The sequence below is a fragment of the Phoenix dactylifera genome, unplaced genomic scaffold (assembly GCF_009389715.1).
Source record: "Phoenix dactylifera cultivar Barhee BC4 unplaced genomic scaffold, palm_55x_up_171113_PBpolish2nd_filt_p 000312F, whole genome shotgun sequence".
NCBI lineage: Eukaryota > Viridiplantae > Streptophyta > Magnoliopsida > Arecales > Arecaceae > Phoenix > Phoenix dactylifera.
Genome location: NW_024067783.1, coordinates 131,044 through 158,274, shown reverse-complemented (window position 1 = coordinate 158,274; position 27,231 = coordinate 131,044). Strand labels below are relative to the sequence as shown.

General features: G+C 46.1%; 3 protein-coding genes across 3 annotated transcripts; 2 read left to right on the top strand and 1 right to left on the bottom strand.

The window, feature by feature from the left end:
• Positions 1-1,957: 1,957 nt before the first annotated feature.
• On the top strand, positions 1,958-3,452 carry LOC103723653 (3-ketoacyl-CoA synthase 5). The gene has a single exon (XM_008814627.3). It carries the CDS (start codon positions 2,049-2,051, stop codon positions 3,450-3,452), a length of 1,404 nt encoding a protein of 467 aa, XP_008812849.2. The 5' UTR covers positions 1,958-2,048.
• A 13,080-nt stretch (positions 3,453-16,532) lies between these two features.
• On the bottom strand, positions 16,533-18,937 carry LOC120105576. Its single transcript, XM_039118163.1, has 2 exons — positions 17,385-18,937; positions 16,533-17,115 (listed from the first exon to the last, which is right to left on the bottom strand). Exons 1-2 carry the CDS (start codon positions 18,935-18,937, stop codon positions 16,533-16,535), a joined length of 2,136 nt encoding a protein of 711 aa, XP_038974091.1.
• A 5,757-nt stretch (positions 18,938-24,694) lies between these two features.
• Positions 24,695-27,207, top strand: LOC103723652 (alpha-L-fucosidase 1-like). Its single transcript, XM_008814625.4, has 3 exons — positions 24,695-26,026; positions 26,106-26,345; positions 26,445-27,207. Exons 1-3 carry the CDS (start codon positions 25,500-25,502, stop codon positions 27,127-27,129), a joined length of 1,452 nt encoding a protein of 483 aa, XP_008812847.1. The 5' UTR covers positions 24,695-25,499; the 3' UTR covers positions 27,130-27,207.
• The last annotated feature ends 24 nt before the right edge of the window (positions 27,208-27,231 follow it).

Genomic DNA, 27,231 nt, shown 5'->3' with positions numbered 1-27,231 from the left:
TGGCAAAATTGTAATTTGCATATTTACTCCTAAATCTTTTTTTTTACATATTTACACTTGTTTTCCCTCCATTATGTATTGTTAACCGACATTGTTAAAATTATTAAAGTGTTACTAGATTTAGAAATGATACTTTTGCCCTCATAGATTAGCTTGAAAAGATTTAAAATACTTATGTGTTCATATGATTTTCTTGTTTGGGATTGTTGTTCGTAGTAAAGCTTCTTTACTAGTAGAACTTTTAATAAAAGCTATTTAATATCTAAAAATAATATTTGTAAAGTACCATGGAACCTTGGTAACCAAATAAAGAATGTACTTTTAGTATAAGTATCAATAAAGGACACTGAATATATATAGTGTTTTCAATTTTTTAACTCGTTATACTATCAAGAACTATTATTATAATGTATTTTTAATTTATAAATTATTTATTTTGTATGGTATAATATTAGAAAACCATAATATTGTAATATAATAGTACAATATTATAGAAATATAATAATATTATATTATTTTAAAATTATTATAGATTAGCTTTTTTTAGTTTTGAAAATTATTGACCCTTAGTTATAATGTTGCCTACCAAAGTGATGTGCTAATTAAATCTCGAAATAACTCGTATCTGAATACTAACTGATTTTGGATACCATTTTGGGAGCTTAAGCATTTTGATGTAATAGAACCCGATTTTTTTTTTTTTTTTTGTCGAAATTAGGTGCAAGTATAGCTTGGATTCTTTGTGGCCCTAGGAAATGGAACCACTAATCAATGATCGAGTCCTGTCGACCTGAATTGGGCAGGATATCTTTCCATCCTAGTTAAAAAGACAAAAAAGCACAAGCAAGTAAGTACTTTGTAGAGCGTTTTGATAAAAAGCTCATATTGATGAATATGGTGCAGAAGTACATATGCCATCCTCAAAATGCGCATGTAGTAGCAAATTTAAGCGTTTGTTCTTTTCTCGACGAACACAGCAACTTAAGTGCACCATACTATACGTAGCATGTATATTTTTTGTTCTTCTTTTTTTGATAAGACAGCATGTACAATTAATAAATATAACTAATATACATTGGGTGAGTAGTAATTTGGAGCACAATAAATAGTATGCATTGATTTGCAATTAATATTTTTTAAAACCAGTTTGATCAGGATGAACCGTGAGCTGGTTTATATCAGCTAATATGTAGAAAAATTTAGAGAGACCGAGATTTTCCAACATCTCGGCCAATATCTCAAATCGAGATATAAAAATCTTGGCCAGTGTAGTGAATATGATATTAAACATTACATCTAAGCACTGATTTTAAAATTTATCAATCAAGAAAATATAATTAAGAAGTAAAGAACATGATTGAAAAAATATTAGCCGATATAAATATACCATATCAATTGGTATCTTAGATTTTATCTGTTTATATTAGTTGAAATTTTTATAATTATAATATCAGGATATGCTGGTTATTGATACACACTGAGATCTTGAGTGGGATGAAAATCTTGTTTATAATATATCAAACTTTATAAAGGGTGTCCATGTTAAATCCTTGCAGCAACTATGCTGCATTACGTGGAAGGAAAGACTGCGAGGGGAAAAAAAATAAAAAAAGTTGCCTTCTTTGCTGAGATCAAACTAGGTCTCAGGCCGAAGCTATATTTATTTTGAATTGTACATTAGGCTAGGTTTATTTAAAATTTAATTTTTTTTTCCTAAGTTCCCTCATGATCATCTCTATTTCTAAGTTCCAGACTGATTGATGGTCTAATTTTGTAGGCCGTCGTTTGAAAGGATCCAGATTCTTGTTTAAAAACTCACTTAACAAAAGGGAAAAAATAGAAAATCTTCTTTGATTTTAAGTATCATCTGTTTTTAAAGCGTTTCTCAAACTTTAACATATTAATGCACTCTCCACCTGTACGACTCAACCACCAAGAAGTAAAATCCGTTTCCAAGACTCCTACTTCCTCATTAAATAGTAGGAGGCTCCAACCCTATTCTCGAACACTTTCGGTGAAACCCCCCTGTTCTCCCCACACCTTGTGTCATGGATATTGCCCTTAGAGACCATGTCTTCTCCTCTCTTCTCCAGTTCATCGATCTCTTCACTCTCTTTCTATCCATATCAATAGAATCCTATATTTTTCTCCACAAATGGAACCCCACGTACCACCTCTTCCCCATGTCATGCATGCTTCTCCTCCCAGCGCTCCAACGCCTGCTTTCCATGCACAGACAAGTCTACCTCGTGGACTTCTCCTGCACGAAGCCCCCAAGTCGGTTCCGGGCTCCCATCCCCTTACTTTTGGAGCACCTCTCCCTCATGAAAGTCTTCGACGACGCGAGCGTCGCCTTCATGACCAAGATCATCACCACCTCCGGCATGGGCGACGAGACCTGCTTCCCTCCTTCTCTCCACTACATTCCCCCCTCCCCCACCCACCAAGACTGCATCGAGGAAGTCCACATGGACCTCTTCCCGGCCCTCGAAGACCTCCTCGCCAAGACCAACCTCTCGCCCCGCGACATCGACGTCCTCGTCGTCAACTGTAGCGGCTTCTGCCCTTCTCCCTCCCTCTCCTCCATCGTCGTCCACCGCTTCGCCATGCGCGACGACGTCAAGACCTTCACCATCTCCGGCATGGGCTGCAGCGCGGGAGCCATCGGCATCGACGTCGCCCAGAGGCTTCTCAAAGTCCACCGCAGGTCCTACGCCGTCGTCCTGAGCACCGAAATCATGTCGACCGGGTGGTACAGCGGCAGGGACCGGCGCAAGCTGCTGCTCAACTGCTACTTCCGGATGGGTGGCTCCGCCGTGCTGCTCACCAACCGGAGGGAGGCCAAGGGGTGGTCCAAGTACCGGCTGGTGCGACTGGTGAGAACCCAGAGAGCCTTCGATGACAAGTCCTACCTCTCGGCCATCCGCGAGGAGGACTCCGAAGGCATCACCGGCTTCTCGATCGAGCGCAATCTTCTGACCGTCGTCGCCGAGACGCTCCGGTCCAACGCCGTCGCTGTCGGCACGTCGATACTTCCACTGCGGGAGAAGTTGAGGTATGGCGTAATGAGGCTGTGCAACAAGGCCGCCGCGCCGGACTTCCGGACGGCGATAAAACATTACTGCTTCCCGTCGTCGGGGAAGGCGGTGATGAAGGAGATAGGGAAGGGGTTGAGGGTGGGGGAGAGAGAGATGGAACCGGGGCTGATGACGTTCCACCGGTTCGGGAACCAGTCATCGGCGTCGATGTGGTATCAGTTGGCGTACATGGAGGCGAAGGGGAGGGTGGAGAGGGGAGAAAGAGTGTGGCAGCTGGGGATGGGGACTGGGCCCAAGTGCAACAGCCTGGTCTGGGAGTGTTTGAGGGGTGTAATGGCAAAAGAGGCGGAGAAGGGACCGTGGGAGGACTGCATCCATCGGTATCCCGTGGGCGAAGGCCAGGAGGATTTGTAGGAGGTTTGGGTGGTGGTGGTGGTGGTGGTGGTGGTGGTGGAGTTGAATGCAGTAGTCAATGAATGGTGAAATTATTATTATTATTATTATTATTATTTCCTGTGTCGTGTTTAATGCAAGCTCAGGTGTTTGGTGATGTTTATTTAAATCTGTAGCTTCTGCTAAGAGTCAGAGGTGCCCGACAGCTCCATTACTCTGCTTCCGTGTTTTCTGTGATTCAACAGTGCGTTGAGGACTATCGTTTAAATCAAAAGAAGGCAGGAGTGGGAGTGGGAGGGGGAGCGGGATATTAGAAGCAATTCATCTCCACCTTCCGCAAAGGCCATATTAAAGTGGTATAGCAGTCTAGTCAGAAGAGTCTGGATGCAGACCGGGTCCAAAATAATTATTTAGATTCAAACTTAATTATTTTATGAAATAGGTAATCTAATCGGACTTATAAAAAGGTTAAACCGCTAAGCTTCCATCAAACACCTGGTGTGCGGCCATGGCGGCCCCTGGCATGGCTGCGCCGAAGGGCTCCAGTGGTGGCCGGCCTTCTAGCCCTGCACCAGGGCAGGCCGAGACCACTCTGTTGTGGTCGGAGGTGGCAGGAAGGATTGTGTGGCGGTCGGAAGATTTCTTCCATCGGTTCACGGATACGGAGCTGGAGGAGCTTCAATGGAGGTACCCCCGAGTGGCGGAGGTCTCGTCGGAGCGGGTGTCACAAGCCAGAGGTATGTGGGAGGACACGATAGTGATTGCCACAAGCCTGGGTCGGCGGGTTCCCCCGGAGCTGGTGGCGTGTGATCCCCGGAGCTGGGGTAAGCTGCAGAGCGAAGTGGAGGTCCTACCAATGTTGGAGGGGTTTCTCACCATCCGGTTCGGCTCTGGCAATGATCGGGCGACGGTGCTTGCGGCGAGCCCGTGGCTGGTAGCGGGCTAGCTGTTGGCAATGGAGAAATGGATGCTCGGAATGAACCGCATGGTCATCTGGATCCAACTGCTTGGGCTTCCCCTTGAGTATTGGGATATGAAGGCTATCCGGGTGATTGTAGCAGAGGTGGGACGACCACTGGAGCTCGACCGTCTCTCCGTGAGCGGCGGCGGATCGGGTATGCGAGGGTGAAGGTCGAAATCGATTCCCAGCAACCCGCAATTCCGGGGACCATTGTCTAGGGCGTGAAAGCGAAGTTTTGGCAGGCCTTCGTCTATGAAAACCTATTGGGCCTTTGCTATCGGTGTGCTCGCATCGGCCACCAGTCTCGCGAGTGTTGGTTCCAAGACTCGGTTCTGAAAACGAGGGAGGAGCTTGGGCTCACGGCGATAGGAGACCCAGGTGAGCTGCCCAGTGGATTGAAAGCACCCTCGCAGGCCGAGAGGCGAATGGCTTTTGGCCTGTGGATGACCGTCACCCGGCAGCGGCAGCAAAGGGGAGGAGCCGCCAAGGGTGTGACGAAGAAGGGGACCGAGTCGGCTGAGGCGATTTGGCGGCCGACCGTGGCGGCCTCAGTGTCAGGCCGGTCGGGGACGAATCGATCGTGCCTGACTCACCGTCAGACTCCAAGGGATGGCAGAAACCCAATAAGATTGCCCAGCACGTGTCGTCGGGGAAGGCTCCCGAGCAAAGCCACCCAATAATTGGCTCGGCGACGAGTTCCCATTAGACTGAGTCGACTCGGAACCTACTGCAATAGAGAACCAGCTCGGGCCTGACGCACGATTTGGGCCCAGGGTCAACAAGCGAAGCGCCCCAAGCTACGGACTCGCCAGCCAATGGCCTTGGCCCAGGCCCAAGTCAAACCCATGGGGCTAACAGGGTTGCAGGCCCGAAGGACCAGGGCCGGGCCAAGGCCCAACCGAACACTGAGGCTGGCCTGTCAACCGGTGCGGAGAGCAGGCCTGGCCTACTGAAATGGGCACGTAGCCCGTCGAAGAAAGGGTCGGCTAAGCATGGTACGACCTATTTGGCACGGGTTCCCTCCATGCCAAGCGTGCCAGGGATGGTGGCGGCAAATCTAGGGGTTGATCGGTGGAGGTTCCACAGTTGGAGCCTGTCGCTGATGGTCATTGGTGGCTCCCGATCGGCCAGCAATGGTCCCGACGGCGGTACAAGTGGTCACCGCGGCACGCTCATGCATGTGAGGGCGGAGGTACTATCGAAGAGGGTTGTGTTGGCCTCCATGGTGCCTGTTTGGGGTGTGGCCCCGGCGGGATCCCAGTGGCCGACCTGCAAGAAGTGGCCGGAGGGATAAACGGAAAGGAGGTGAGACATGAGGACAAGGTGCGCCGGCATTGAGAGATTGGGACTGTTTTGGGAGTTGATGCAGCAGAACCTTCATGCCGGCTGGCCCATGAGGAGGTTGTCAAGCAAATAAAATAGGTTGCGGAGAGACATGGTAGATGGAGGCAGGGAACTCTAGGGAGGGATGTGGCCCAGCCTAGCAGCATCCAGCTACTTAAATGAAAGTTCTGTTGTGGAACTGCTGGGGGGCGGGGAAACCATCCTTCAGACCGGCTTTCCGAAGGCTGGTCAGCCTTCATGATCCTGAGATTTGTGTTTTGTTTGAGACAAAGTTGTCGGGGGTTAGCCTAGAGCGGGCTAGGTGCGCTATCCCATGTTCTTGGGGGACATATGCAGTGGAGTCACAGGGGTTGTCTGGGGGAATTATTGTATTATGGAGGAGGCGGTCTTGTAGTATTGATGTGTTTCACCGGTGTAATCAGCAGGTAGTTTTAGTGATATCAGAGGATAGTAGGCCACCTTGGGTCTTATTGGCAGTTTATGTGAGCATAGAGTATAGGGAGAGAAGAGTGTTGTGGGACGAGGCCACTAACCTCATTCAATTGGGGCATCCGATATTGATAGCGGGGGACCTCAATTGCATTGATGGTCCAAAGGAGAAGAGAGGAGGGAAGGCCTTCACCAACAAAATCGAGGTCAGAGAATTTTAGAATTTTATTTTATCCAATGGGCTAGCTGATCTTGGTTTCACTGGTCCGAGGTTCACTTGGTGTAACAAGCGTCTGAGACTGGCACGAGTTTGAGAGTGGATAGATCGAGTTTTCGCATCGACCGAATGGATTCAGAGATTTTCATACTACTGGGTGCACCACCTGCCCAGGATAGCTTCAGATCATATCCCCGTACTGCTGAGTACCTCACACTCAGTTTAGGTTCATAGTCCATTTCGTTTTGAGAAGGTATGATTGTCCTACTCGAGGTCGTGGGACGTGGTGAGGGAGGCTTGGCGATTGCTAGTTCGCGAGAATGTGATGTACAAGGTGACCCGGAAGTTAGAGTTGACCAGACATTGATTGATCAGATATAATAAGGAAGAAGTGGGGAACCTATTCAGGAGGGTGGAGAAAGTCGAAGCATCCATCACCAGCTTACAGGCCCGAGAGGACGTGGTGGAGGACTATCAGAGGATGACCAGGGGGAGCTTAGGGGGCTACTGGTTGTGCACCACTCTCTACTTAGCCAGCAGAAGGTGTTCTAGAGGCAAAAGTCAAGAGTTCAGTGGATCGGAGAGGGGGACCATAACACGAGATTCTTCCACCAATCGATCATCATCAGGAGGCAGCAGAACAGAATTCACAGGATCCGGGAGAGCAGTGGATAGGTGTCGGAGGACATGGAGGTTGTGAGGAGAACCCTAGAGTAGTTTTTTTGTGCCAGGTGGACCGAGTCAGCGGGCAGTGTTAGTGGTGTATGTGGGCTGAATCCAGAGGAGCAGGTCTCCAAGGAAGAAAATGATGCCTTGATTAGACCAGTATCGGATATGGAGATTCAGGAAGCCCTCTGGTCCCTGGGTGAGGACAAAGCCCCGGGTCCGGATGGGTTCCCTCCAGTCTTTTTTAGGAGGTACTGGCATATTGTTAGACAGGAGGTGTTAATGGCTATTTATTAGTTCTTTGTATCGGCGTCGATGCCCGAGGAGTGGAGGCAAACCTTCGTTGCCCTGATCCCAAAGAGACAGGATCTTGTGGAGTCGGGCCATTTCCAACCTATCAGTCTGTGTACTACCCTGTATAAAGTGGTGGCAAAGGTTTTGGTCCAGAGATTGAGAGGCATCTTGCCCAGGATCATTTGCCCTGAGCAGGGAGCGCTTGTTGGGGGATGTTCGATCTCTGATAATGTCCTCATTGTACATAAGTTTATGACTGACCTGTAGAGAGCGCCTTGATGTAAGAGTTTGATGGGGGTCAAACTGGACATGGAGCGGGTATATGATAGGATGCGATAGGACTTTGTGTGAGGAGGTTCTTGGAGGTGTTTGGATTTCACTTATAGTGGATCAAGTGGATTAAAGGCTGCATTATTTCCCCATCCTTTGCACTTTTGATAAATGGATCCCCATCGTGGTTCTTGGAGTCATCAGTGGGCCTGAGGCAGGGTTTCCCCCCTTCACGGCTTCTATTTATCATCTGCTCAAATTATGTATCGCGGACACTTTGTCATGTAGCAGCAATGCATGAGGTAAAGGCCTATAGGCCGGTGACAGGTGCGGCCTACATTTCACACTTACTTTTCGTAGATGATTGTTTTTTATTGGCCCGTGCGACACGGAGATCAGCACAGGCTTTCAGCAGGATACTGGAGAGGTACTGTGGAGCTTTAGGTCAGATGGTCAACTTGTCTAAGTTAGCCATCTGCTTTAGTCTGAGGACCGACCCAAGGGTGAAGGCCTCCATCATAAGCAGTATGGGGATTGGCGAGCAGGAGGGGACACTTAGATTCCTTTGGCTCCCGATTATGGGTCGGCGTCTATGGAGGGGGGAGTGCATATCCATGGAGATGAGCATCAAATGTAGATTGGAGAGTTGGCAGGTGTGTGCCTTTTTGATAATGGGTAGAGTCACTCTTATAAGGTTAGTTTTGAGTTCCATCCCTGTTTACTTACTATCTAATACACTGGGGCGGCGGGGGGGCAGAGGGGGCGTCCACCTATTGGCATGGGAGTTTATTTGTCAGCCTACTAGTCGGGGTGGGTTGGGAGTCCACTCTCTCCTAAAGCGCAGGGAGACACTGGCTGTTAAGCTGGCAGTCAGATTTCTCTTGGAGCCGGAGAGTTTCTGGGTCTGTCTACTGAGGGCGAAGTATGGAGACCCCACCACCTTGGTAGATTTTTGAGCTAGTTGAGGGTCTTCTTTCATTTGGAGAGAGATATATGCTCGTGCCCCGGGGGTGCTTCGGGTGATCATATGAAAGATTGGGGATGGTCGAACCATCAGCATTCTGGAGGATAGGTGGATACCGAAGGGCTCATTGTAGGACTGGCCCACACTGATCAACCATGGATGGTTGGAGGATCGCACAGTTAGTGATTTGTTTGCTCGGGAGGAGAGAAGATGGGATGCAAACCTTGTTAGGCGGATATTTGGTGAGCAGCTTGCTGAGCGGATCCTATCGTTGCAAGTCCCTATAGGTTTGTCAAAAAAATATAAAAATTAATTATCTATAATTGTTGTTGGTGACAATAAAATTACATCATTAATAATTGCAATTGTATTGACGAAAACTAAGGTTTGTCATCTAATTAATGTTATTACTTTTTTATAAAAAAAATATATTCATGAAAAAAATTGGTCACCATAAATATGGTGCCAAAAATTGTAGTAATTGGATAATAGTCTAAAATTTGAATATTTAATTTATATTGAGTCTGATTCAACTAAGGTTTGGATCACTGATCTAACTTGATTTGAATTAAAAATATGGTAAAAATTAAACTATTTAAAGTATTAAAAGTTTTCAATATTAAATACCATTATTATTTTTAATTACTTCATGAATAAAAATAATCATGAATTATGTATTTTTAAATAACTTTACAAAATTATACAAATATTGAAATATATTAATTATTGATATTTCAAAATATTTTAAATAAAAAATTTCAGAATATTGCAAAGAATAAAATAAAGTTAATCATTTTTTGTCAAAAGGATGAGGATTGAACTTTATATGAAAATAACTAATTATTAAAATATGAATCACCATAATATTTTTGAAATGATAATATTTTTTTAATGTGAATAAGTTGGAATAAGTATAATAAACCATATCATAAAAATATTATCATTTCAAATATATTATACTAAGTTGGAATAAGTATAATAAAATATAATTATATATTAGAAGTTAATATTGTCATAGTGGCTGAGTAGCATGCAATAATTTGAGAGATCTTAAGTTCTATTCCTTGTATAGGAACATAAAATAATTTTCTCTACTATTAAATTGTAAGCATATATAATATCCAACTTATTTTCAACTCTAAAATTTATCGATTCTTTTAGTGATGATTTTTTTTTTACTTTTGTGATGAATGATATTGTCACAAAAATATAACCTTGTTAATGATAGTTTGTTTATGTAACCATAGATTGATTTTTAGTGACGAAGAATATTTTTTATTGATGAAATTCTTCTTCTTGTTGTGATGAATAATATTATCATAAAAATGTAATCTCTTTGATAACAAGTTTGTTTACGCCATATAGATTAACCTTTGGTGATAAAAAATATCATATCATGACAAACTTTTAATTTCTTGTGATGGAAACTATCATCACCAAATACTTTACCATTTAGTAACAAATACATTTTTGTCATAGTTAATATATATTTGTTGACAAAATATTTCTGTTGTCAGTGTATATCTTTAGGAATGCACTTTTCCTAGCGAGATCATGACGATTTTTTTGTCACTAATTTTTTTATAAAAATTGATTTTTTTAGTGATAATTTTTAGGGGTAATTAATCACTGGTACATTTATTGACCAGTCTCTAATGTTTAATCCCTGTTGACTGATTGTTTAACAATCAGTCCAGCCATATTTCAATATTTTATTAAGAGACGAAAATACCCCCTAAGAATATTAAAATGCCCCTGTCCCTTTTGATATCCCATTCCCAGAAGAAGAAGAAGAAGAAGAAGAAAAAGGGGCAGCCGCCACCGACCACGGCCCGTCCCCGCCCGAGCTCCCTCCCGCGGCCGCCACCGGCCCCATCTCGCTCCCTCCCGCGGCCGCCACCGGCCCCATCTCGCTCCCTCCCGAGCCCCGTCCCGCGGCCCCGCCCCGTCCCGTGCCCCTTCCCCACCTAATCTCCCGTTCTCAGAAGCAAAAGGAAAAGAAAAAGGCCTGGCCGTCGCCGGCCCCTGCTCGCCACCTCCCAAGCCCCCTACCGCGGCCTCGCCCCCTCCCGCGGCCGTCGCCGGCCCCTGCTCGTCCCCTCCCAAGCCCCCTTCCGCGGCCTCGCCCCCTTCCGCGGCCGAGCCCCCTCCCACGGCCCGCCCCCGCCCGAGCTCCCTCCCGTGGCTGCCGCCAGCCCCTGCTCGGCGCCTCTCGAGCCCCCTCCCACAACCGCGCCGCCATGAATGCCCCCACCCCCGACCCCGCCCCTTCACGAGCCCCCTCCTGCGGCCACGAACCACCCTCCTCCTGCATCTGTCGCGGCCCGGCCTCTTTCTGGAGCCACCGGCCTCGCGGGAGGAGAGGTGTTCTCCGCCGCCGCCGACGGCGGCCCCGCCCCATCCCGCGGCCCCTTCCAACGGCCCGGCCCCCCTCCGGTGCCGCCGGCTCGCGGGAGAAGAAGAAAGAAGAAGAAGGGAAGAAGAGAAGAAAAAGAAAAAAAAGAAAGAAAAAGAGAAAAAGAAAAATAAATAAATAAATAAATGCATAAATGCATAAATAAATAAATAAATAAATATAAATAAACAAATAAATAAATAAAAAAATAATATATTCTAATAAAATAAAATAATTATAAATAAACAAGGAAAGGAAAGAAGAAGAAGAAAAAGAAGAAAAGGAAAAAAAAGAAAAGAAAGAAAAGAAAAAGGAAGAAAAGGAAAGAAAAAGAAGAAAAAGGAAAGAAAAGGAAAGAAAAGAAAAAAAGAAGAAGAAAAAGGAAACATAATTTTCTGTTCTGTGCACACACTTAATTAACCCCGAAATATAATTTTCTGTTCTGTGCACACAGTTTACCATTTTCTGCACACAGGTATGGTTTCTCTGCACACAGTTAAGTTAAGCAATCTGATTTTTGTAGAATGTTTCGAATCAATTACAATGATGTGGTAGATACTTAATATAGGTTGTTCTTGTGAGCCAAGTCTTACCTTAGCATGGCACATAGTCGATTAAACTTGAAGCACACTTAACTAACGATGATACATACTTAATTAACCTCGAAATACAGTCTTCTATTCTGTGCACACAGTTTACTATTTTCTGCACATAGGTATGGTTTCTCTGCACACAGTTAAGTTAACCATGCTATATTAGTTGTATACCAAGCTTACTAACCTAACTGTCACTCACTCATTATTTTCTTTTTTCTTTTTTTTTTCTTTTTTTTCTTTTTTTGTCTTCTTTTTCTTTCCTTCTCTTCTTTTTCTTTTCTTTTTATTCTTTTTCTTTCCTTTTTTTCCTTTTTTTTCTTTTCTTTTCTTGGTATTGATAGATACAATGGAAGAAAAGACAAAAAAAAGAAGAAAAAGAAAAGAAAAAGAAGAAAAAAGAAAGAAAAAGAAGAGAAGGAAAGAAAAAGAAGGAAAGAAAAAAAAAGAAGAAAAAGGAAAGAAAAAGAAGAGAAGGAAAAAAAAGAAGAAAAAGGTAAGAAAAAGAAGAAAAAGGAAAGAAAAAGAAGAAAAGAAAAGAAAGAGGAAGAAAAGGAAAGAAAAAGAAGGAAGGAAAGAAAAAGAAGAGAACGAAAGAAAAAGAAAAAAAAGGAAAGGAAAAAAAAGACAATTAAGTATTCTCTGTGCACAATTAAGTCTTTCCTGCATACAGACTTAATTGTATCCAGAGAATATTTAACTGCGTACAGATAGCATTTAACTGTGTGCATCACATAGTTAAGTATTCTCTGTACAGAATTAAATCTTCTCTGCACACAGTTAAGTGTTCTCTGCATCACACAGTTAAGTGTGTACAGAGAATATTTAACTGTGTGCATCACACAGTTAGGTGTTCTCTATACACAATTAAATTTTCTCTGCACACACTTAAATCTTCTCTGCATACAGTTAAGTATTCTCTGCATCACACAATTAAGTGTATGCAGAGAAGACTTAATTGTATACAGATAATATTTAACTGTGTGCATCACACAATTAGGTGTTCTCTATACACAATTAAATTTTCTATGCACATATTTAAATTTTCTCTGTACACAGTTAAGTATTCTGTACATCGCACATTTAAGTTAAATATTCTCGGTACATAATTAAGTCTTCTCTGCACACACACTTAAATCTTCTCTGTACACAGTAACCGTTCTATGCATCACACATTTAAGTATTCTTTTTCTTTCTTTTTTTTCTTCTTTTATTGTTTTCTTTTTTTCTTTTTTTTCCTTTTCTTCTTTTCCTTTCCTTTTTTTCTTTTTCTTTCCTTCTCTTCTTTTTCTTTCCTTTTTCTTTCCTTTTTCTTCTTCTTTTTTCTTTTCTTTTTTTTCCTTTTCTTCTTTTTCGTTCCTTTTTTTATTTTTCTTTCATTCTCTTCTTTTTCTTTTATTTCCTTTTTTTTCCTTCTCTGCATACAGTTAAGTATTCTCGGCATCACACAGTTAAGTGTGTGCAAAAAAAACTTAATTGTATCCAGAGAATACTTAACTGTGTGCATCATACAGTTAAGTGTTCTCTGTATACAATTAAATCTTCTCTACACACACTTAATTTTTTTTTCTTTCTTTTTTTTATTTTTTTTTATTTTTTTTCGTTTTTTTTCTATTTTCTCCTCTTGTGAGGTCGGCGATGCCAAAAGGAGTTGTGCCATGGCGGCAGCGAGAGGAGGCCCAGCCGCAGCCACTTTATTTATTTATTTATTATTTTATTACAATATATCTTATATATTTATTTATCTATTTATTCGTTCATCACATATATATATATGTATTCATTTATTTATGAATTTATTTATTTATTTATTTATTTATTTTATTTTCTTCTTTTTCTTTTTTTTTTCTTTTTCTTCTTTTTTCTTTCTTTTCTTCTATTTTTCCCTCCCGTGAGGCCGGTGGCGCCAGAAGGGGGCCGGGCCGTGGCGGCCGTGGGAGGGGGTCCAGCCACAGCAGTTTTATTTATTTATAATTATTTTATGTCATTAAAATATATTTGTTTATTTATTTATTTATTTATTCATTCATTCATATATATATATATTGATGCATTTATTTATTTATTTTTCTTTTCTTTCTTTTTTTTCTTTTCTTTTCTTCTTTTTTTCTTTTTTTCTTTTTTTTTCTTTTCTTCTTTTTCTTTCTTTTTCTTCTTTTTTTTTCTTTTTTTTCTTCTCTTCTTCCCTTCTTCTTCTTTCTTCTTTCTTCTCCTTCCGCGAGCTGGCGGCGCCGGAAGGGGGCCGGGCCGCAACGGCTGCAGGAGGGGGCCATGGGAGGCGGCCCGAGAGGGGGCGGGGCCTCCGGCGGCGGCAGCCGCGGCCAGCCAGCGGAAAGCACCTCTCCTCCCGCGAGGCTAGCGGCTCCGAAAAGGGGCCAGTCCGTGGCGAACGTGGGAGGAGGGCGGGTTGCGGCCGGCGACGGCCATAGGAGGGGGCTCGTGCGGGGGCAGGGGCGGGGGCAATTTTGGCGGCGCGGCTGCGGGAGAAGGCTTGGGAGGGGGCGGGGCCGTGGGAGGGGGCTCGGGAGCGGGCGAGCCGGGGCCGGTGGTGGCCGTAGGAGGGAGCTCGATCGGGGGCAGGGCTGCGGGAGGGGGCTCAGGAAGAGGCGAGCCGGGGCCGGCGGCGGCCGCAGGAGGGAGCTCGGGCGGGGGCGGGCCGTGGTCGGCGGTGGCGTCCTTTTCTTCTTCTCCTTTTGGGAATGGGAGATGAGGAGGGCAGGGGCATTTTCGGCCTTTTCAAAGAAAATAAAAGGGGCTCAAGGACCGGAAATTAAACTTGGTAAAGATATTGGATGGAAGATTTTAAGACCAGTCAACCGGGACTTTTTGTTATAGCGTGGTCTTTTGGAGGGTGGGGAATTAATTACCCCTTAATTTTTATTCATCAAATATATTATTTTTTGTTGTAGTATCCTTGACAACTTCAATTTGTGGAGAATCCTAGCTGGGGCCTATTACCTACATGTACTAATGATTGTGATTGAAAAGTAAATTGGGAATGGCCTCAAGCAAACCATGGTGGAACTTAACTTGGCTTCTTTAGCAAGAGCTTTGTTTGTGTTAGAATCATTCTAGATTATTCTAGAATGATTCCATGTATATCCTTGATTAGGACCAGATTGATTTGTGATTAATTGTGCCAAACTTAATTGGCTTCCATAAAGACTGAATATATTATCAAACTTAATCAGCCTTCTAATACTACATAAAAGCTGCTTCTATACATTATAATTTACAGACAGAAATATAATTCTTTTTTCTTGTACTTTTATTGTCAACAGTTTGATCGACCTCAGGCCACCGTCACTCAATCAAAGGGGCAAGAGCGGCAAGGGCTTTCTCATCAGAGAAGCCTAGCGGGTCTCCGGAGGTCCAAGATGGAGCTGGATCCAGTCTCTCTAATGAGAACTTCAACCTATGTCTCTCAGGCTACAACAGGACAAGGGCAAAGAAGCATCTAGGGTAACCTTGTGTTTCTTTTTTTTTTTTTTTGCTAAAAACTGGCGCTTCATACAGTACGTGTATGAATACACTCAATAAGATCAAAATACAATAACTCCCGGAGTGCCAATGGCAACTCCCCCTCCTCCGACCAAAGGGCATACCCCGAGTGGTGGGCCACGTAGGCAGCTACCCAATCGGCTGCCTCATTGGCCTCCCTGAATATATGCTTGGCCTGGATGGCCATCCCATCTCTCATCATCACCACGATATCGCGGATCAAGGGGAGGTCTGTGCCCTCACCCCTCAACCCCCTCTGAATCCACCCGATGATAGTGGCCGAGTCACCCTCCAACATAATCAAGCTGGCCCGCAACACTACTCGTGCATGACGAAGGCCTGCCCAGGCTGCACGCAGCTCTGCTCCGGGAACCGAGGTATCAAACAAGTGGCAGCCACCTGCAACTACTGCCCTAGAGTGCGAGTCCCGTATGACAAAACCTACAACACCCTGCATGCTGCCATCCATAACCGACCCATCAAAGTTGACCTTGAGGAAGCTCAGGGGTGGGGGCTCCCAGGTGAAAAACACCATCTGAGGAGCTGCCGGAGCAAAGGGGGAACCCTAGGTGTCCCAAGCTGTCAAAGGTCTGTCTGCAGATAGGGTGGGCCTGATCTCTATGGCCTGTGCTCGAGCGAGCTCTGCCACAAACCTCGGTAACACCCTACGTTCGCTTAGAGTACGAGCGTTCCTTGCCAGCGAAATCTGATGTGCTGTGCAAGTCGCTCTGATGCCCTCCTCGTGAGTCTGTGAACTGGGTAACCACTGCCGTATCATCCTGAGAAACTGTAGTCGCGCACTCCGGTCTCCCTGCGGGATCCTAGTCCACTGCCATGTCGCCCTCGCCCATGTACACTGGAAGAGCATGTGGTCCACTGTCTCCTCAGCTCCACACGTCCCGCACTCTATCGGGACCCCCCAGCCGCGCCTGCTCAGCTCTGCTCTCGTCGGAAGGCGATCCCAGCATATCTTCCATAGGAAGAGAGCTACCCTTGGGTGAAGTCCGAACCTCCAGATCCAAGTACAGTCCGGCCCCGGCTCGTGCTCCGACTAAATAATGAGGAAAAGATCTTCCAGTCTAACACTGGCCTGGCTCGAGGTACCCCACACCCTGACGTCTGGCCCCCCGCATCCGGGTAACGGAAGGGACCGAATCCTCACAGCTAGGTGTGCCTCGAACAACAACCTGAGTCTAGCCTCATCCCACTCTGCCCCTCTTGGTACTACGAGGTCACACACTCGTAGCCTCTCCACTGCCTCGGTGTCAACCATAGTCGGCCAGCGGCTCAGAAAAAGGGAGTTCACCCATGAATCGCTGGTCACATCAATACTCTGGCCGTCTCCAATCAAATACCTAGTATGTGCCAATACAGACGGCAGGTACCTTCCGATCTCGCGCCACATGAAGAAGACTCGACGACCCCTCCACGCCGCCACTGAAACCCCCCGACCATATCTAGCTGCCATCACTGACTCCGGAGGCCATGTGGCTCTAACATGAACCGAGCCGCGTGCCGAGCAAAGAACGCCTCACGCCTCTCTATGAGGGACTGCACCCCCAAGCCACCCTCACTAGTAGGAAGGCAGACCTGCTCCCATGCCACCAGGTGCACTCCGTGACCTCCACCGTATGACCCCCACAAGAAGCTCCGAAGAAAGCGCTCGATCCTTAACAGGATCGTCTTCGGAACCACTGTGTTGGCCATAAGATACACCGGTATGGATCCCAACACCGCTCTAACCAGTGTCACTCTCCCCATCATGGATAGGGAGGACACCCTCCATCCCTCCAACCTGCTCTGGACTCGCTGCACCAAACCCGAACACTCTGCCATCCGAAGCCTTCGGCCAGTAATAGGGACGCCTAGGTAGGTAAGCGTCACCTCCTGCTCTGGTATCTGCAGTATCCCTCTAATATCCTGTTTGACTCTGCTCTCCGTGCTGGGGCTAAAGGAAATGGTAGACTTCAGCAAATTCACTCTCTGGCCGGACGCCGCGCAGTAGTCTGCCACCATCCTGCGAAGAATCCGAGCGTCTGGAATTCGTGCCCTGGTCAAAAGAAGACAGTCATCAGCAAAAAGTAAGTGGAAGATAGAACGAGCCCCCGGGGCTGGGACATAGGCCTCCAACTCCCGGCTAGCGCACACCCTCTCCAAGACCGAGACAAGATAACAGCATAGATAATAAACAAGTAAGGGGATAAGGGACATCCCTGTCGTAACCCTAAGGTGGACTCAAAGAAGGATGACGGTGTGCCGTTGACCAAGATAGAGAACTTTGGCCCACGGACACACCCCATAACCCAATCAATCCACTACCTGGGGAAACCGTATGCCTCCAACGCCCGCTGAAGAAAACTCCACCTGATCCTATCATAAGCTCGCCCCATATCCAGCTTGACTGCCATTAGGCTGTGCCGTTTCGATGCTCGTCGAAGATCCCACATCATTTTCTGGGCCAACATAACATTGTGAGAAATATTTCCGCCAGCCACAAAAGCCCCCTGCTCCTGGCTAATGATACCAGGCAAGAGAGGCTTCATCCTGCCCACCATAATTCTTGCCACAACCTTGTATAAGGTTGTGCACAAGCTGATAGGATGAAAGTGACAAGGCTCAGTCGCATTCTGACGCTTAGGTATGAGCGTGATGAAGGTAGCCTTCCAACCCACAGGCATAGCTGCCTGGGTGAAAAAACACTGAATAGCCTCCACCACCGCTGGTCGGATAATACCCCAATACTGCTGAAAGAAGAAAAGGGGGAAGCCATCAGGTCCAGAGGCCTTGTCAGGAGTCAAAGCCCAGACTGCCTCCTGTACCTCCAGCGCCGACACCGGCCGGATCAGGGATACACTCTCCGCGTCACGAATACCCACATCCACCCTCAGAGGGCGGTCCCCATCACTGGCCTCCTCATCCTCCGACCATCTAGTGCGGAAAAGGTCGAGTAAGACCTGACGGATGGCAGGCTCACCCTCCACTCGATGTCCGGACCCGTCATGCAGAGAGTGGATCATGCTCCTCTGTCTCCGTATAACCGTAGTTCGATGAAAGAACCTAGTGTTACGATCACCCTCGCTAACCCACTGCACCCGAGATTTCTGTCGCCAGAAAGTCTCATGTTGTCGTAGCAGCGAGTGGTGAGTCGCGAGCAGTCCTCGGAGATCAACCATATCGTCCTTTGAGAGCACACCCCCTAAGTCTTCCTTCCTTCGCAACTCAGTGATCGAGGTCTCTACACCCTCCAATTGCCGAAAAATATTGCCCACAACCTCACAGTTCCATCGGCGAAAGCGCCTTTTAGTCAACTCAAGTTTGCGTGAAACCCGTTGCATGGCATCGCCATGCACCGGGACCCGCCATGCATCGCGAACAATATCCCAAGACTGGGGGTACGACAGCCAAACCTTCTCAAAACGGAAGGGGCTGTGATGCGTAGGACCCGATGAGGTGGAGAGTAGCAATGGGCAGTGGTCTGAGGCAATCCGAGGCAGGTGGCTAACCCGGCAAGTAGGAAATCGGAGGATCCAATCAGGAGACGCAAGAGCCCTATCTAATCGCTCCCAAACCCTAGCATTGCCCAGTTGATTATTGCACCAAGTAAACTGTGGTCCAAAAAAACCTAAGTCTACCAGACCATTCCGCGACACAAAGTCACGAAACTCTCTTCTGTCCATTCGATCCGTAAAGGCAGCGCCCCCCCGCTTCTCATCCTCACTCAGAATACAGTTGAAATCACCAATCACTACCGTCGGGATATCCTGGGCGGTCAGGTTGGTGATCTCCTGCCAAAGGACTCTCCTAACTCGGTCCGCGCACGCGTATACACCGCACAACACCCATGGAGCAGCGTCGGGTCTTGATATGACCATGATTACTTGTTGAGAGCAGTTGTGGAAGACATCAAGCGTCGCCACACCCCGTCTCGACAGAACCAAAATGCCTTCCGACAACCCCTAGGAGTCGACTGTATAGGTCTCCCAATCCCTCTCCATGCGCCGCCTCAAGCGGCTAAGCCTCTCGCCAGATAATCGGGTCTCGCAAAGGAAACAGATCTTCCGACAATGGACCTGCACTAATCGTTTAAACGAAGACATGAAGGACGGCTTGGCCGCCCCCCTACAATTCCAAGCAAGAATCATCATGGGTCACAGTCCACATAGTCGGCCTCAGACTCATCCTCTCCTAAAGATGCGGGACCGTCCTCGGGCTCGGCGCCTAGGCAACCTCGCTGCTCCTCCTCTCCACCAGGTGCGGCTAGGAGCCCCATAACAAATGTCTTGACATGCTGCACGACAGTAGAATGGTCCATACCCACTCCTGGTGGCAGTGCAATGGCCATGCTCCCCTCCATGTGTGGGGTGGGGTGGCCCCCCACCACGCACCTACCTGGGGTAGCATCCTCCAGCACACTTGCGGTCAGGGGAGGAGGGCCAAAGCGAAAAACCCCCTCTGGCCCACTCCCGAGACCCACATGAGCGTCCCACAACCGAGGCTCACTCGACGTACCCACCAGGGGGGGGGGTCCTAGCCACCGGCCTGAGGGAACCCCAAACCTGCCGCCAACTTCTGACAGGGGGGGCTATACCGAAAGGGGCCTGCTGGCGTCATAGGGCCTCCATCCCTGGTCAGCTCATCCTGAGCCAGAGGAACCGGCTCAGTCATGTCCCCAAGGCCCGAGGCTAGCCGGGCGCATGGACTGCTCGTCACCTGGTCCTGTGGCCCCCCACCAGCCTGGGCCTGGGGCGCCCGGGCCCGCGGGCCTGCCCCCTGGCCCGAAGGCATCAGGGCCTGCGGCCCCAACGCGAGATGGGCCCGCGGGCCCTGCACACCTAGGGGCTTCGTGCCCCGCGAACGGGGCGCGACCCCATCATCGGGCCCGCCCTCGACAGGGGGCACGCCATCAAGGCGCGGCGCGCCATTGGCGCGGGGCGCGCCATTCGCTCGGCCCGCCGTAGCCGGCCCACGGCCGCGGCGCCCAGCCTTGTGGGCCCATGCGCGTTGGGCCGGCACCGGTACGGCCTAGATCGCCAGGCCTGGGCCCCCTTGTGGGCCAAGGCCCGCTGGGGGCCTAGGCCTTTTCTGGTTTTGGGCCCGGGCTGCAACCGCCCCGCTAGGCCCAGGGTCGGCCTGCGGGGGGGCCGGGTCGACCGAGACGACCGGGTCGACCCGCCGGCTTGGCCCCGGGTCCCCTGATTCGACCGAGTCGAGTGTTCCTTGCTAGAGGAGCTTGACAGGTTCATGCAGCAATCCACGACAGAGTTTGCTCCGGCTTCTCTAGTACATAGGTATAGGAAGCCAAACCTCTTTTGGGGCCTTGGATTAGAAGGTGTTGCAGGTGTTTAAGCAAGCCTGAAAGTGTGAAGGCAACCACTCGCCGAGGGTTTGTTCATCTATGATGTTGCGCAACGCTAAAGCCCTTAGAAGGTGGAGTAAGTGTAATTGCTCAACGAATTCTCCACCTTCAGGAGTTGGAAGCTTCAAGTGGAGGTCTCAATGACACGGACCATTTGCACCTACTTGAATTGCTTAGAACATATAACCACAATTTATAGTCGCAGGAGGTGCTTTGGAGATAGAAGTCTAGAGTAACCTGGCTAGAGGAGGGGGATTCTAATATAAAGTTCTTCCACTGGTCTACTACCATCCTTTGTAGAACATACAATTGGATTATAGTTCTTCATACAGAAGCTGGGGTCAAGTGGAGGAGGAGAACGCTATTGGAATCCTTTTACAAGACCATTTCAAGCATAGATGGAGGGTTGAAGCCCAAGCTTAGGAACTTTGTAGTCAATGAGGCGCAAGTTGCAGCAGTGATATAAGATGAAATTGAGGAGTCTGTGAAAGGTATGTGTTCTGATAGAACACCAAGTTTTGACGGCTATCATTCTCAAAAAATTGCATTATTAAACGGGAGATAATTCTAGCTATCAAATACTCTTTTTTTTTTGGTACAACGGTCGCTCACGTTAATCTAGCGTAGGTGCAACCAACTGAGTCAAGATATAATATTCAATTTACTAGTATGCCTATGTCATAAAAGTAGACTTTTATTACACTAATTCCAAAATCTAGTTCTTCCACAAATAGTCTATGAGATTGTAGCTAAAATTTTGATTAATAGATTCAAGCCAATTCTTCCTTCACTGATTTTAGAGTCTTAGGGCACGTTTGTTCAAGGTCAAGACATCACTGATAACATCCTTTTGGCATACGAATTAATGCATTCCTTGATGACGGCTCCTATAACAAAGAGTCTAAAGCTTCTAAAGGTAGATATAGAGAAGCATATGACCGAATCCAGTGGTCCTATCATTTCTGGTCTTAAGGAGGTTCGATTTTTGTACTAAATTTATTAAATGGGTCCAAGCTTGCATTTTTGGTCCACAATTTGCCTTCCCAATAAATTGCTCACCCTTTTCATGGTTTCATGTTACTTATGGCTTGAGGTAAGGGCGTCCCCTATCTCCTAATCTTTTTATTTTTTTGTACGGAAATGCTTTCTAGAACTTTGCTGGTAGCTGTTCAAAGTGATATTTTGCAGATCTTTAGACCTAAGGCATATGGTCCTTATGGTTCTCATGTTTTATTTGTCAATGGTTGTTTCCTAGTGGCCAGAGCTACAGCCAAAGATGGTCTCTATCTGAAAATGCTAATTGATTCTTATTGTTATTACTTTGGATAGGCTATTAATGTACCAAAATCCCACAACTTTTATGAGGGCCAGCCTTATAGGGCCAGCCTGTTGGCTTGGCTCGGTGCCAAACAGTGGCTCAAGGGCCTCCTCCACCACGAACTTCATCGGAGGTTAGGATAAGCCTAGCCTCCACTGCTATACAAGGTCCTCCTAATCCCTTTCAAGCATCACCGACGATCGCTGATTACTATTGCCTCTTTTCTCTTGTTGAGTCCATGGCTTGGATTCATCATGCTTGTCAGAAATTGAGGTCGGAGAGATCGCTAGAGCAAGGTAAGGCTCGAATCTACCTTCTACTTTTCTCCTTGTTGTGGTAGGACCACTTCTCGGCCGAGAAACCCATTAAAAATTGGCCAAAAATTTTTCTATGTCACATACCCCATTTTTACCGGTTCTTTTTTCTCCTTTTCCAACCACCGCTATCCTTGGTGTTCGTCGCCGAAAGCCCCAACCCTTCCCTGCTTCTGCCTTAGCCAAAGCTAGACCCGCCAGCAAGCGGGTTGGGATCGAAGGACAATGGAGCCAACAATCATCCTCCTCGGAGCCCTATTTTTGGGCTGAATTTGGCTGGCTGGCTGGCTGCCGCCACCGGCCACTCTTTGCTGCCGACCCCCACTTCCGGCTGCCACCTTGCTGGACCACTATGGTTAGCCATCGGTCCACCCTCTTCCTTTCCCTGTTTACCAAAGAGAAGAAAGATAAAAAAAAGAAAAAAAGAAGAAGAGGAAAGAAAGAGAGGGATGGGCGCCCATCCCTCTCTTTCTCTCTCTATATGAATTTTCTCTCTCTACTTTCTCTAGGATAGTTGGATCCAATAGGGACTCTTCACAGTTATTTTGAATTAATCGAATTAATCGTGGTAATGGATCATGATCCAGAGTCATCAGGCGGCGTGTCAACTCCTACTCTAGCCTCTACTAAATACTATTAGATTTGATTGCCCTGATCTTTATTAAACTATCTATGCCCTAGTCCGAGTATGATTCCATGAATTTCACTTTAATCGGACTGACCGAAGTGTCGGGCACTCCCACTTGGTCCGCCCTATAAAAGTATTGAAATTTAAAATTTTTATTTTTAAAAAATACTTATGATGAAATTTTAATAAAAAAATATAATTTTTGGATATTAGGTTCTCAGAAAGATTTTTGGAATTAATTGGATCTGATAGTTAGATTGTGCTTGCAAGATAAGCAATATTTCACTTTTTCTAAATTTATTAGCAATTATTAAATTATTATATTCATGACTTTTGAGAGGTATTATTCATGATGCATGAATTTGATGGATGGTATATTATTATAGAAAATGTTATTTTAGAATATTATGACGATATATGATCTTATTATGGATAGGATTGATAGATTTTGACACCGCATAATATTAGAACTGAAATATGAAACCTAGAACTATTTGAATTTCGATCTAGCTATGTTGAGGACCCCGCCAATGAAAACTAATACGTTGGCACATGATTTATCCTAATGGTTGTGTCCAAGATGATTGGCGATATAACGCCAACAAACCAGCAGTCCTGAAGGACTTTGCTAGAAGATGATGCGCCGCTCAATACAAGAAGATTAGTCGGTATTATGACCTTACCATCGGATGATGTGGTCATAACTCAGGATCAATAAGATGAATTGAATATTTGAAAGAATTTTAATCCGTGAATAGAATTTAATATTTTAAGAAAGATTTGATTCGTATATTAGTACTGCATATATTCTTATTTTTTATAAATTATTATCTATTTAATTGCCTGAATTGTTTAACTAAAGTGGTTATTCTTACTGGGCTGTATAACTCATTGTACGATTTTTTATTGTTTTACAGATTCAAAGAATTAGTTGGACTAGGGTTTTCAATATGGAAGACTAGCATAATTTTGGCGCTTCATCCTCCTACACGGATTTCAAAGTGCTTCATTCTTTGTCATCCATTCACTTATACAAATCTTAAAATGGTCTCTCCTCTACCATCTATCTGCCTGCACAAATTTCAAAGAACTTTTTTCTCTATCATCCATCCACCTATACAGATCTAAAAGCATTCTATCCTATATCATCCATGGCATGTACATATCTTAAAGTGTTTCATCTACTATCATTAGTCTGCCTACATAGATCTCTCAAACAACTCCTTCCGTTATCATTTATCTATTTGCACGGCTCTTAAAAGCAATTCATCCTTTATCATACATCTATCTATATAAGTGTCAAAACATTCCATCTTTTTTCATTCATCTGCTGGCATATATCTCAAAGCACCATTCTCTCTTCCTTTCCTTTCAATTTTTGTCAAAATAAGTGCCTCTTGCTAAATTAGTAGGAAAGGTAGTTTCAAAATTTTACAAAATTAGTTATCATGTGATCCTTATATGATAAGATTTTGTAATGGAAATAAACCGCTAGGCCTTTGGGTCTAACTGTAAATGGCCCAAACTCAAAGAAGCATCTCCATAAATTTTCCATAAATAAATTATATAAAATATATTATCTTAGGTTTCCCAAATTTGTTTCGGGTGGATTCCAATGACAAAGTTTCAGTCAAAAAGGAAGAAACCTGAACATTGGAAATTGTCTATAATTGGTAAGATTGTTACAGACAAAATCCTAAATATCATAGGCTTTAAGGAAAGTACGAAGGCTTGAAGTATTGCAAAAAAAAGTGCACTAAATCTTAATTCTTTTTATCCAATTTTGACCACTCCCCAATTATGAATGGTTGATAAGTAGAAGACAGACTCAATTCAGGGATGGAGATGATCTCCATCCAATAAAAATTTCAGGACCATACGGACCCACATGGAAGCTACAAGATGTAGCATGTGTGAGTAGAATCTCACCACCATATCCTCTAATTATGGCAACACATTGGCACCGCCCTGAACCCTCCAAAAATAAATAAATAAATAAATAAGAGAAAATACAATTACCAAGCAAGACAAAATTTTCATAATTTTAATTATATTATAGTCAGGATACACTGGTTCAAGTTGTGCGTTGTTTGACATTGTTAATACATTATTTTTTCGCACAAAAGATACAACTCCAACCCCATACTATTATATTGATTTTTTTTTACCAATATAAATCCTTAATTGGAGTTATATTGAATTTGAATTCTCCTCCGAAAGCAAATCCTTAACCGTACCCAAAAAAAAAATCAAAAAGAAAATCCTTAAACAAGCTCGCAAATATTAATCACGACGACTTATATAGTGCATGACAGCTACATTATTTGGCCTAGCACAATGTAAGGATCATCCAGCTGTCTCACCATACGTATGGCTGTGATTTATCATCCAGTATTCCTATTGTACCTCCAAACTGGGGACGATCCCAGACGGTCACCCAGCCAATGCCAATTCAATTAAGAGCAACGATAAGACGCCACACCAGCTGAGTGACTTTTTGTGTGACTTTTCTTGGGTTGCTTTTTAAACATTTTCCTTTCCAAACTGCGACACCATTCCCTCGTTTTGGTTTAACGTGCAGACAAGCACCCCACCCGTGACCCATGTTAGCTTCCGTTTATGCCTCTCTCACACAACCCTCCACCCACATCCCTCCCACCCCAAACCTTTCCTACCTTCCTCCCATTCCCAACCCCCTCTTTTCCCTGACCTTTGTCCACTTCTCACCACACAACGCATCAAGAATCTTTCTTTCCCCGCTTCTTTCTCCTCCTCTCCTTATATCACCACAACCAAACGGGTGAGCAGCGAGGAAAGCATGAGAAGTTTATGGTTTCTGATTGCCATCTTACTTCACCAATCTCTCTCCGCTCAGTCTAAACTCCCAACGCCGCCGCTGCCGCTCCTTCCGATCCCCGCCGCGGCGCAGCTGAAATGGCACCGCCGGGAGCTCGTGATGTTCTTCCACTTCGGCATGAACACCTTCACGAACTCCGAGTGGGGGACCGGCGAGGAGAGCCCGTCGCTCTTCAACCCCACCGCACTCAATGCAAAACAGTGGATCGATGCCGCCGCCTGCGCAGGCTTCTCCCTCGTCATCCTCACCGCCAAGCACCACGACGGCTTCTGCCTCTGGCCTTCGCAGTACACCGCCCATTCCGTCCAGCGGAGCCCGTGGAGAGGAGGGAAAGGCGACGTCGTCAGAGAGTTCGTGGATGCTGCTCGTGCCCGAGGGATCGATGCCGGGCTATATCTCTCGCCGTGGGATCGCCATGAGAAGTCCTACGGTCTTGAGATTGAGTACAATGAGTTCTACATGGCCCAGCTCCAAGAGCTGCTCACTAGGTGAGAAACGCTGGTTAGATCACTACCACTGGAAGGATCGAGGTTTCGAATTCTACTAAAATTCTTAGTTTGATGTTAGATATGGGAGCATATCGGAGATATGGTTCGACGGCGCCAAGGGAAAGAATGCGAAGAACATGACGTACTACTTCGAGGATTGGTTTGCAATGGCGAAGCAGCTGCAAAGCTCCATCAACATATTCTCCGATGCCGGTCCCGACGTCAGGTGGGTCGGCGACGAGAAGGGGTTTGCAGGAACTACATGCTGGTCCACCATTAACCGCACCATGCTGAAGATTGGAGATGCCAGTATAGTCAAGTGAGTCCTCATTAAGTCTCCATTGAATCAGCAATGTACATATCCATCCATTTCAAGGGTAGTTAGTAGTGAATGATTGCTGTGTCCGACTCAATTCAGGTATCTGAACGTCGGTGATGCACGAGGAACCGACTGGGTGCCGCCGGAGTGCGACGTTTCGATTCGGCCGGGCTGGTTCTGGCACAAGAATGAGACTGCAAAACCATTGAGCCAGCTGCTAGATATATACTACAAATCGGTAGGCCGGAACTGTGTTCTTCTACTCAACGTGCCACCGAATTCCACCGGCCTGGTCTCCGACGCCGACATCGAAAGGCTAAGAGAATTCCGTTCAGCAATCAACACCATCTTTTCGACGGATTTAGCCCAAGGAAGCAAAGCAAAAGCCAGCAGCCAGAGAGGCGGCAGCTTCGCAGCGATGAACGTGGTCGATGGCGATGACCAGACCTACTGGGCTCCGAAGGAGGACAAGGATGGGAATGGATATTGGATTGAATTGGAGAGATGGGATCCAAGTGCGAGCTTCAATGTGGTCAGGATTCAGGAGGCTATTGCAATGGGGCAGAGGATAAAGCGGCACGAGGTGTATGCCGATGGGAAGCTGGTGGCGAGCGGGACGACGGTGGGGTACAAGCGGCTCCACCGGCTGAAGACGCCAGTTGAAGCCAGGAAGGTGAAGGTGTGGATCAAGGAGTCACGGGGGGTGCCGCTGATATCGGCAGTGGGCCTGCACTTTGATCCATTTCATAGAGTCTCCATGAAGAATAATGAGACTTCAGTTTGAATTCATCTTTCACCAAATCTTGTTGGACGAATCTACTTTAAGAGAACAAATTAAGAAAGAGATTCTCTTCTTGTGATATCTATTCATCCTTTTCTTAGTTAA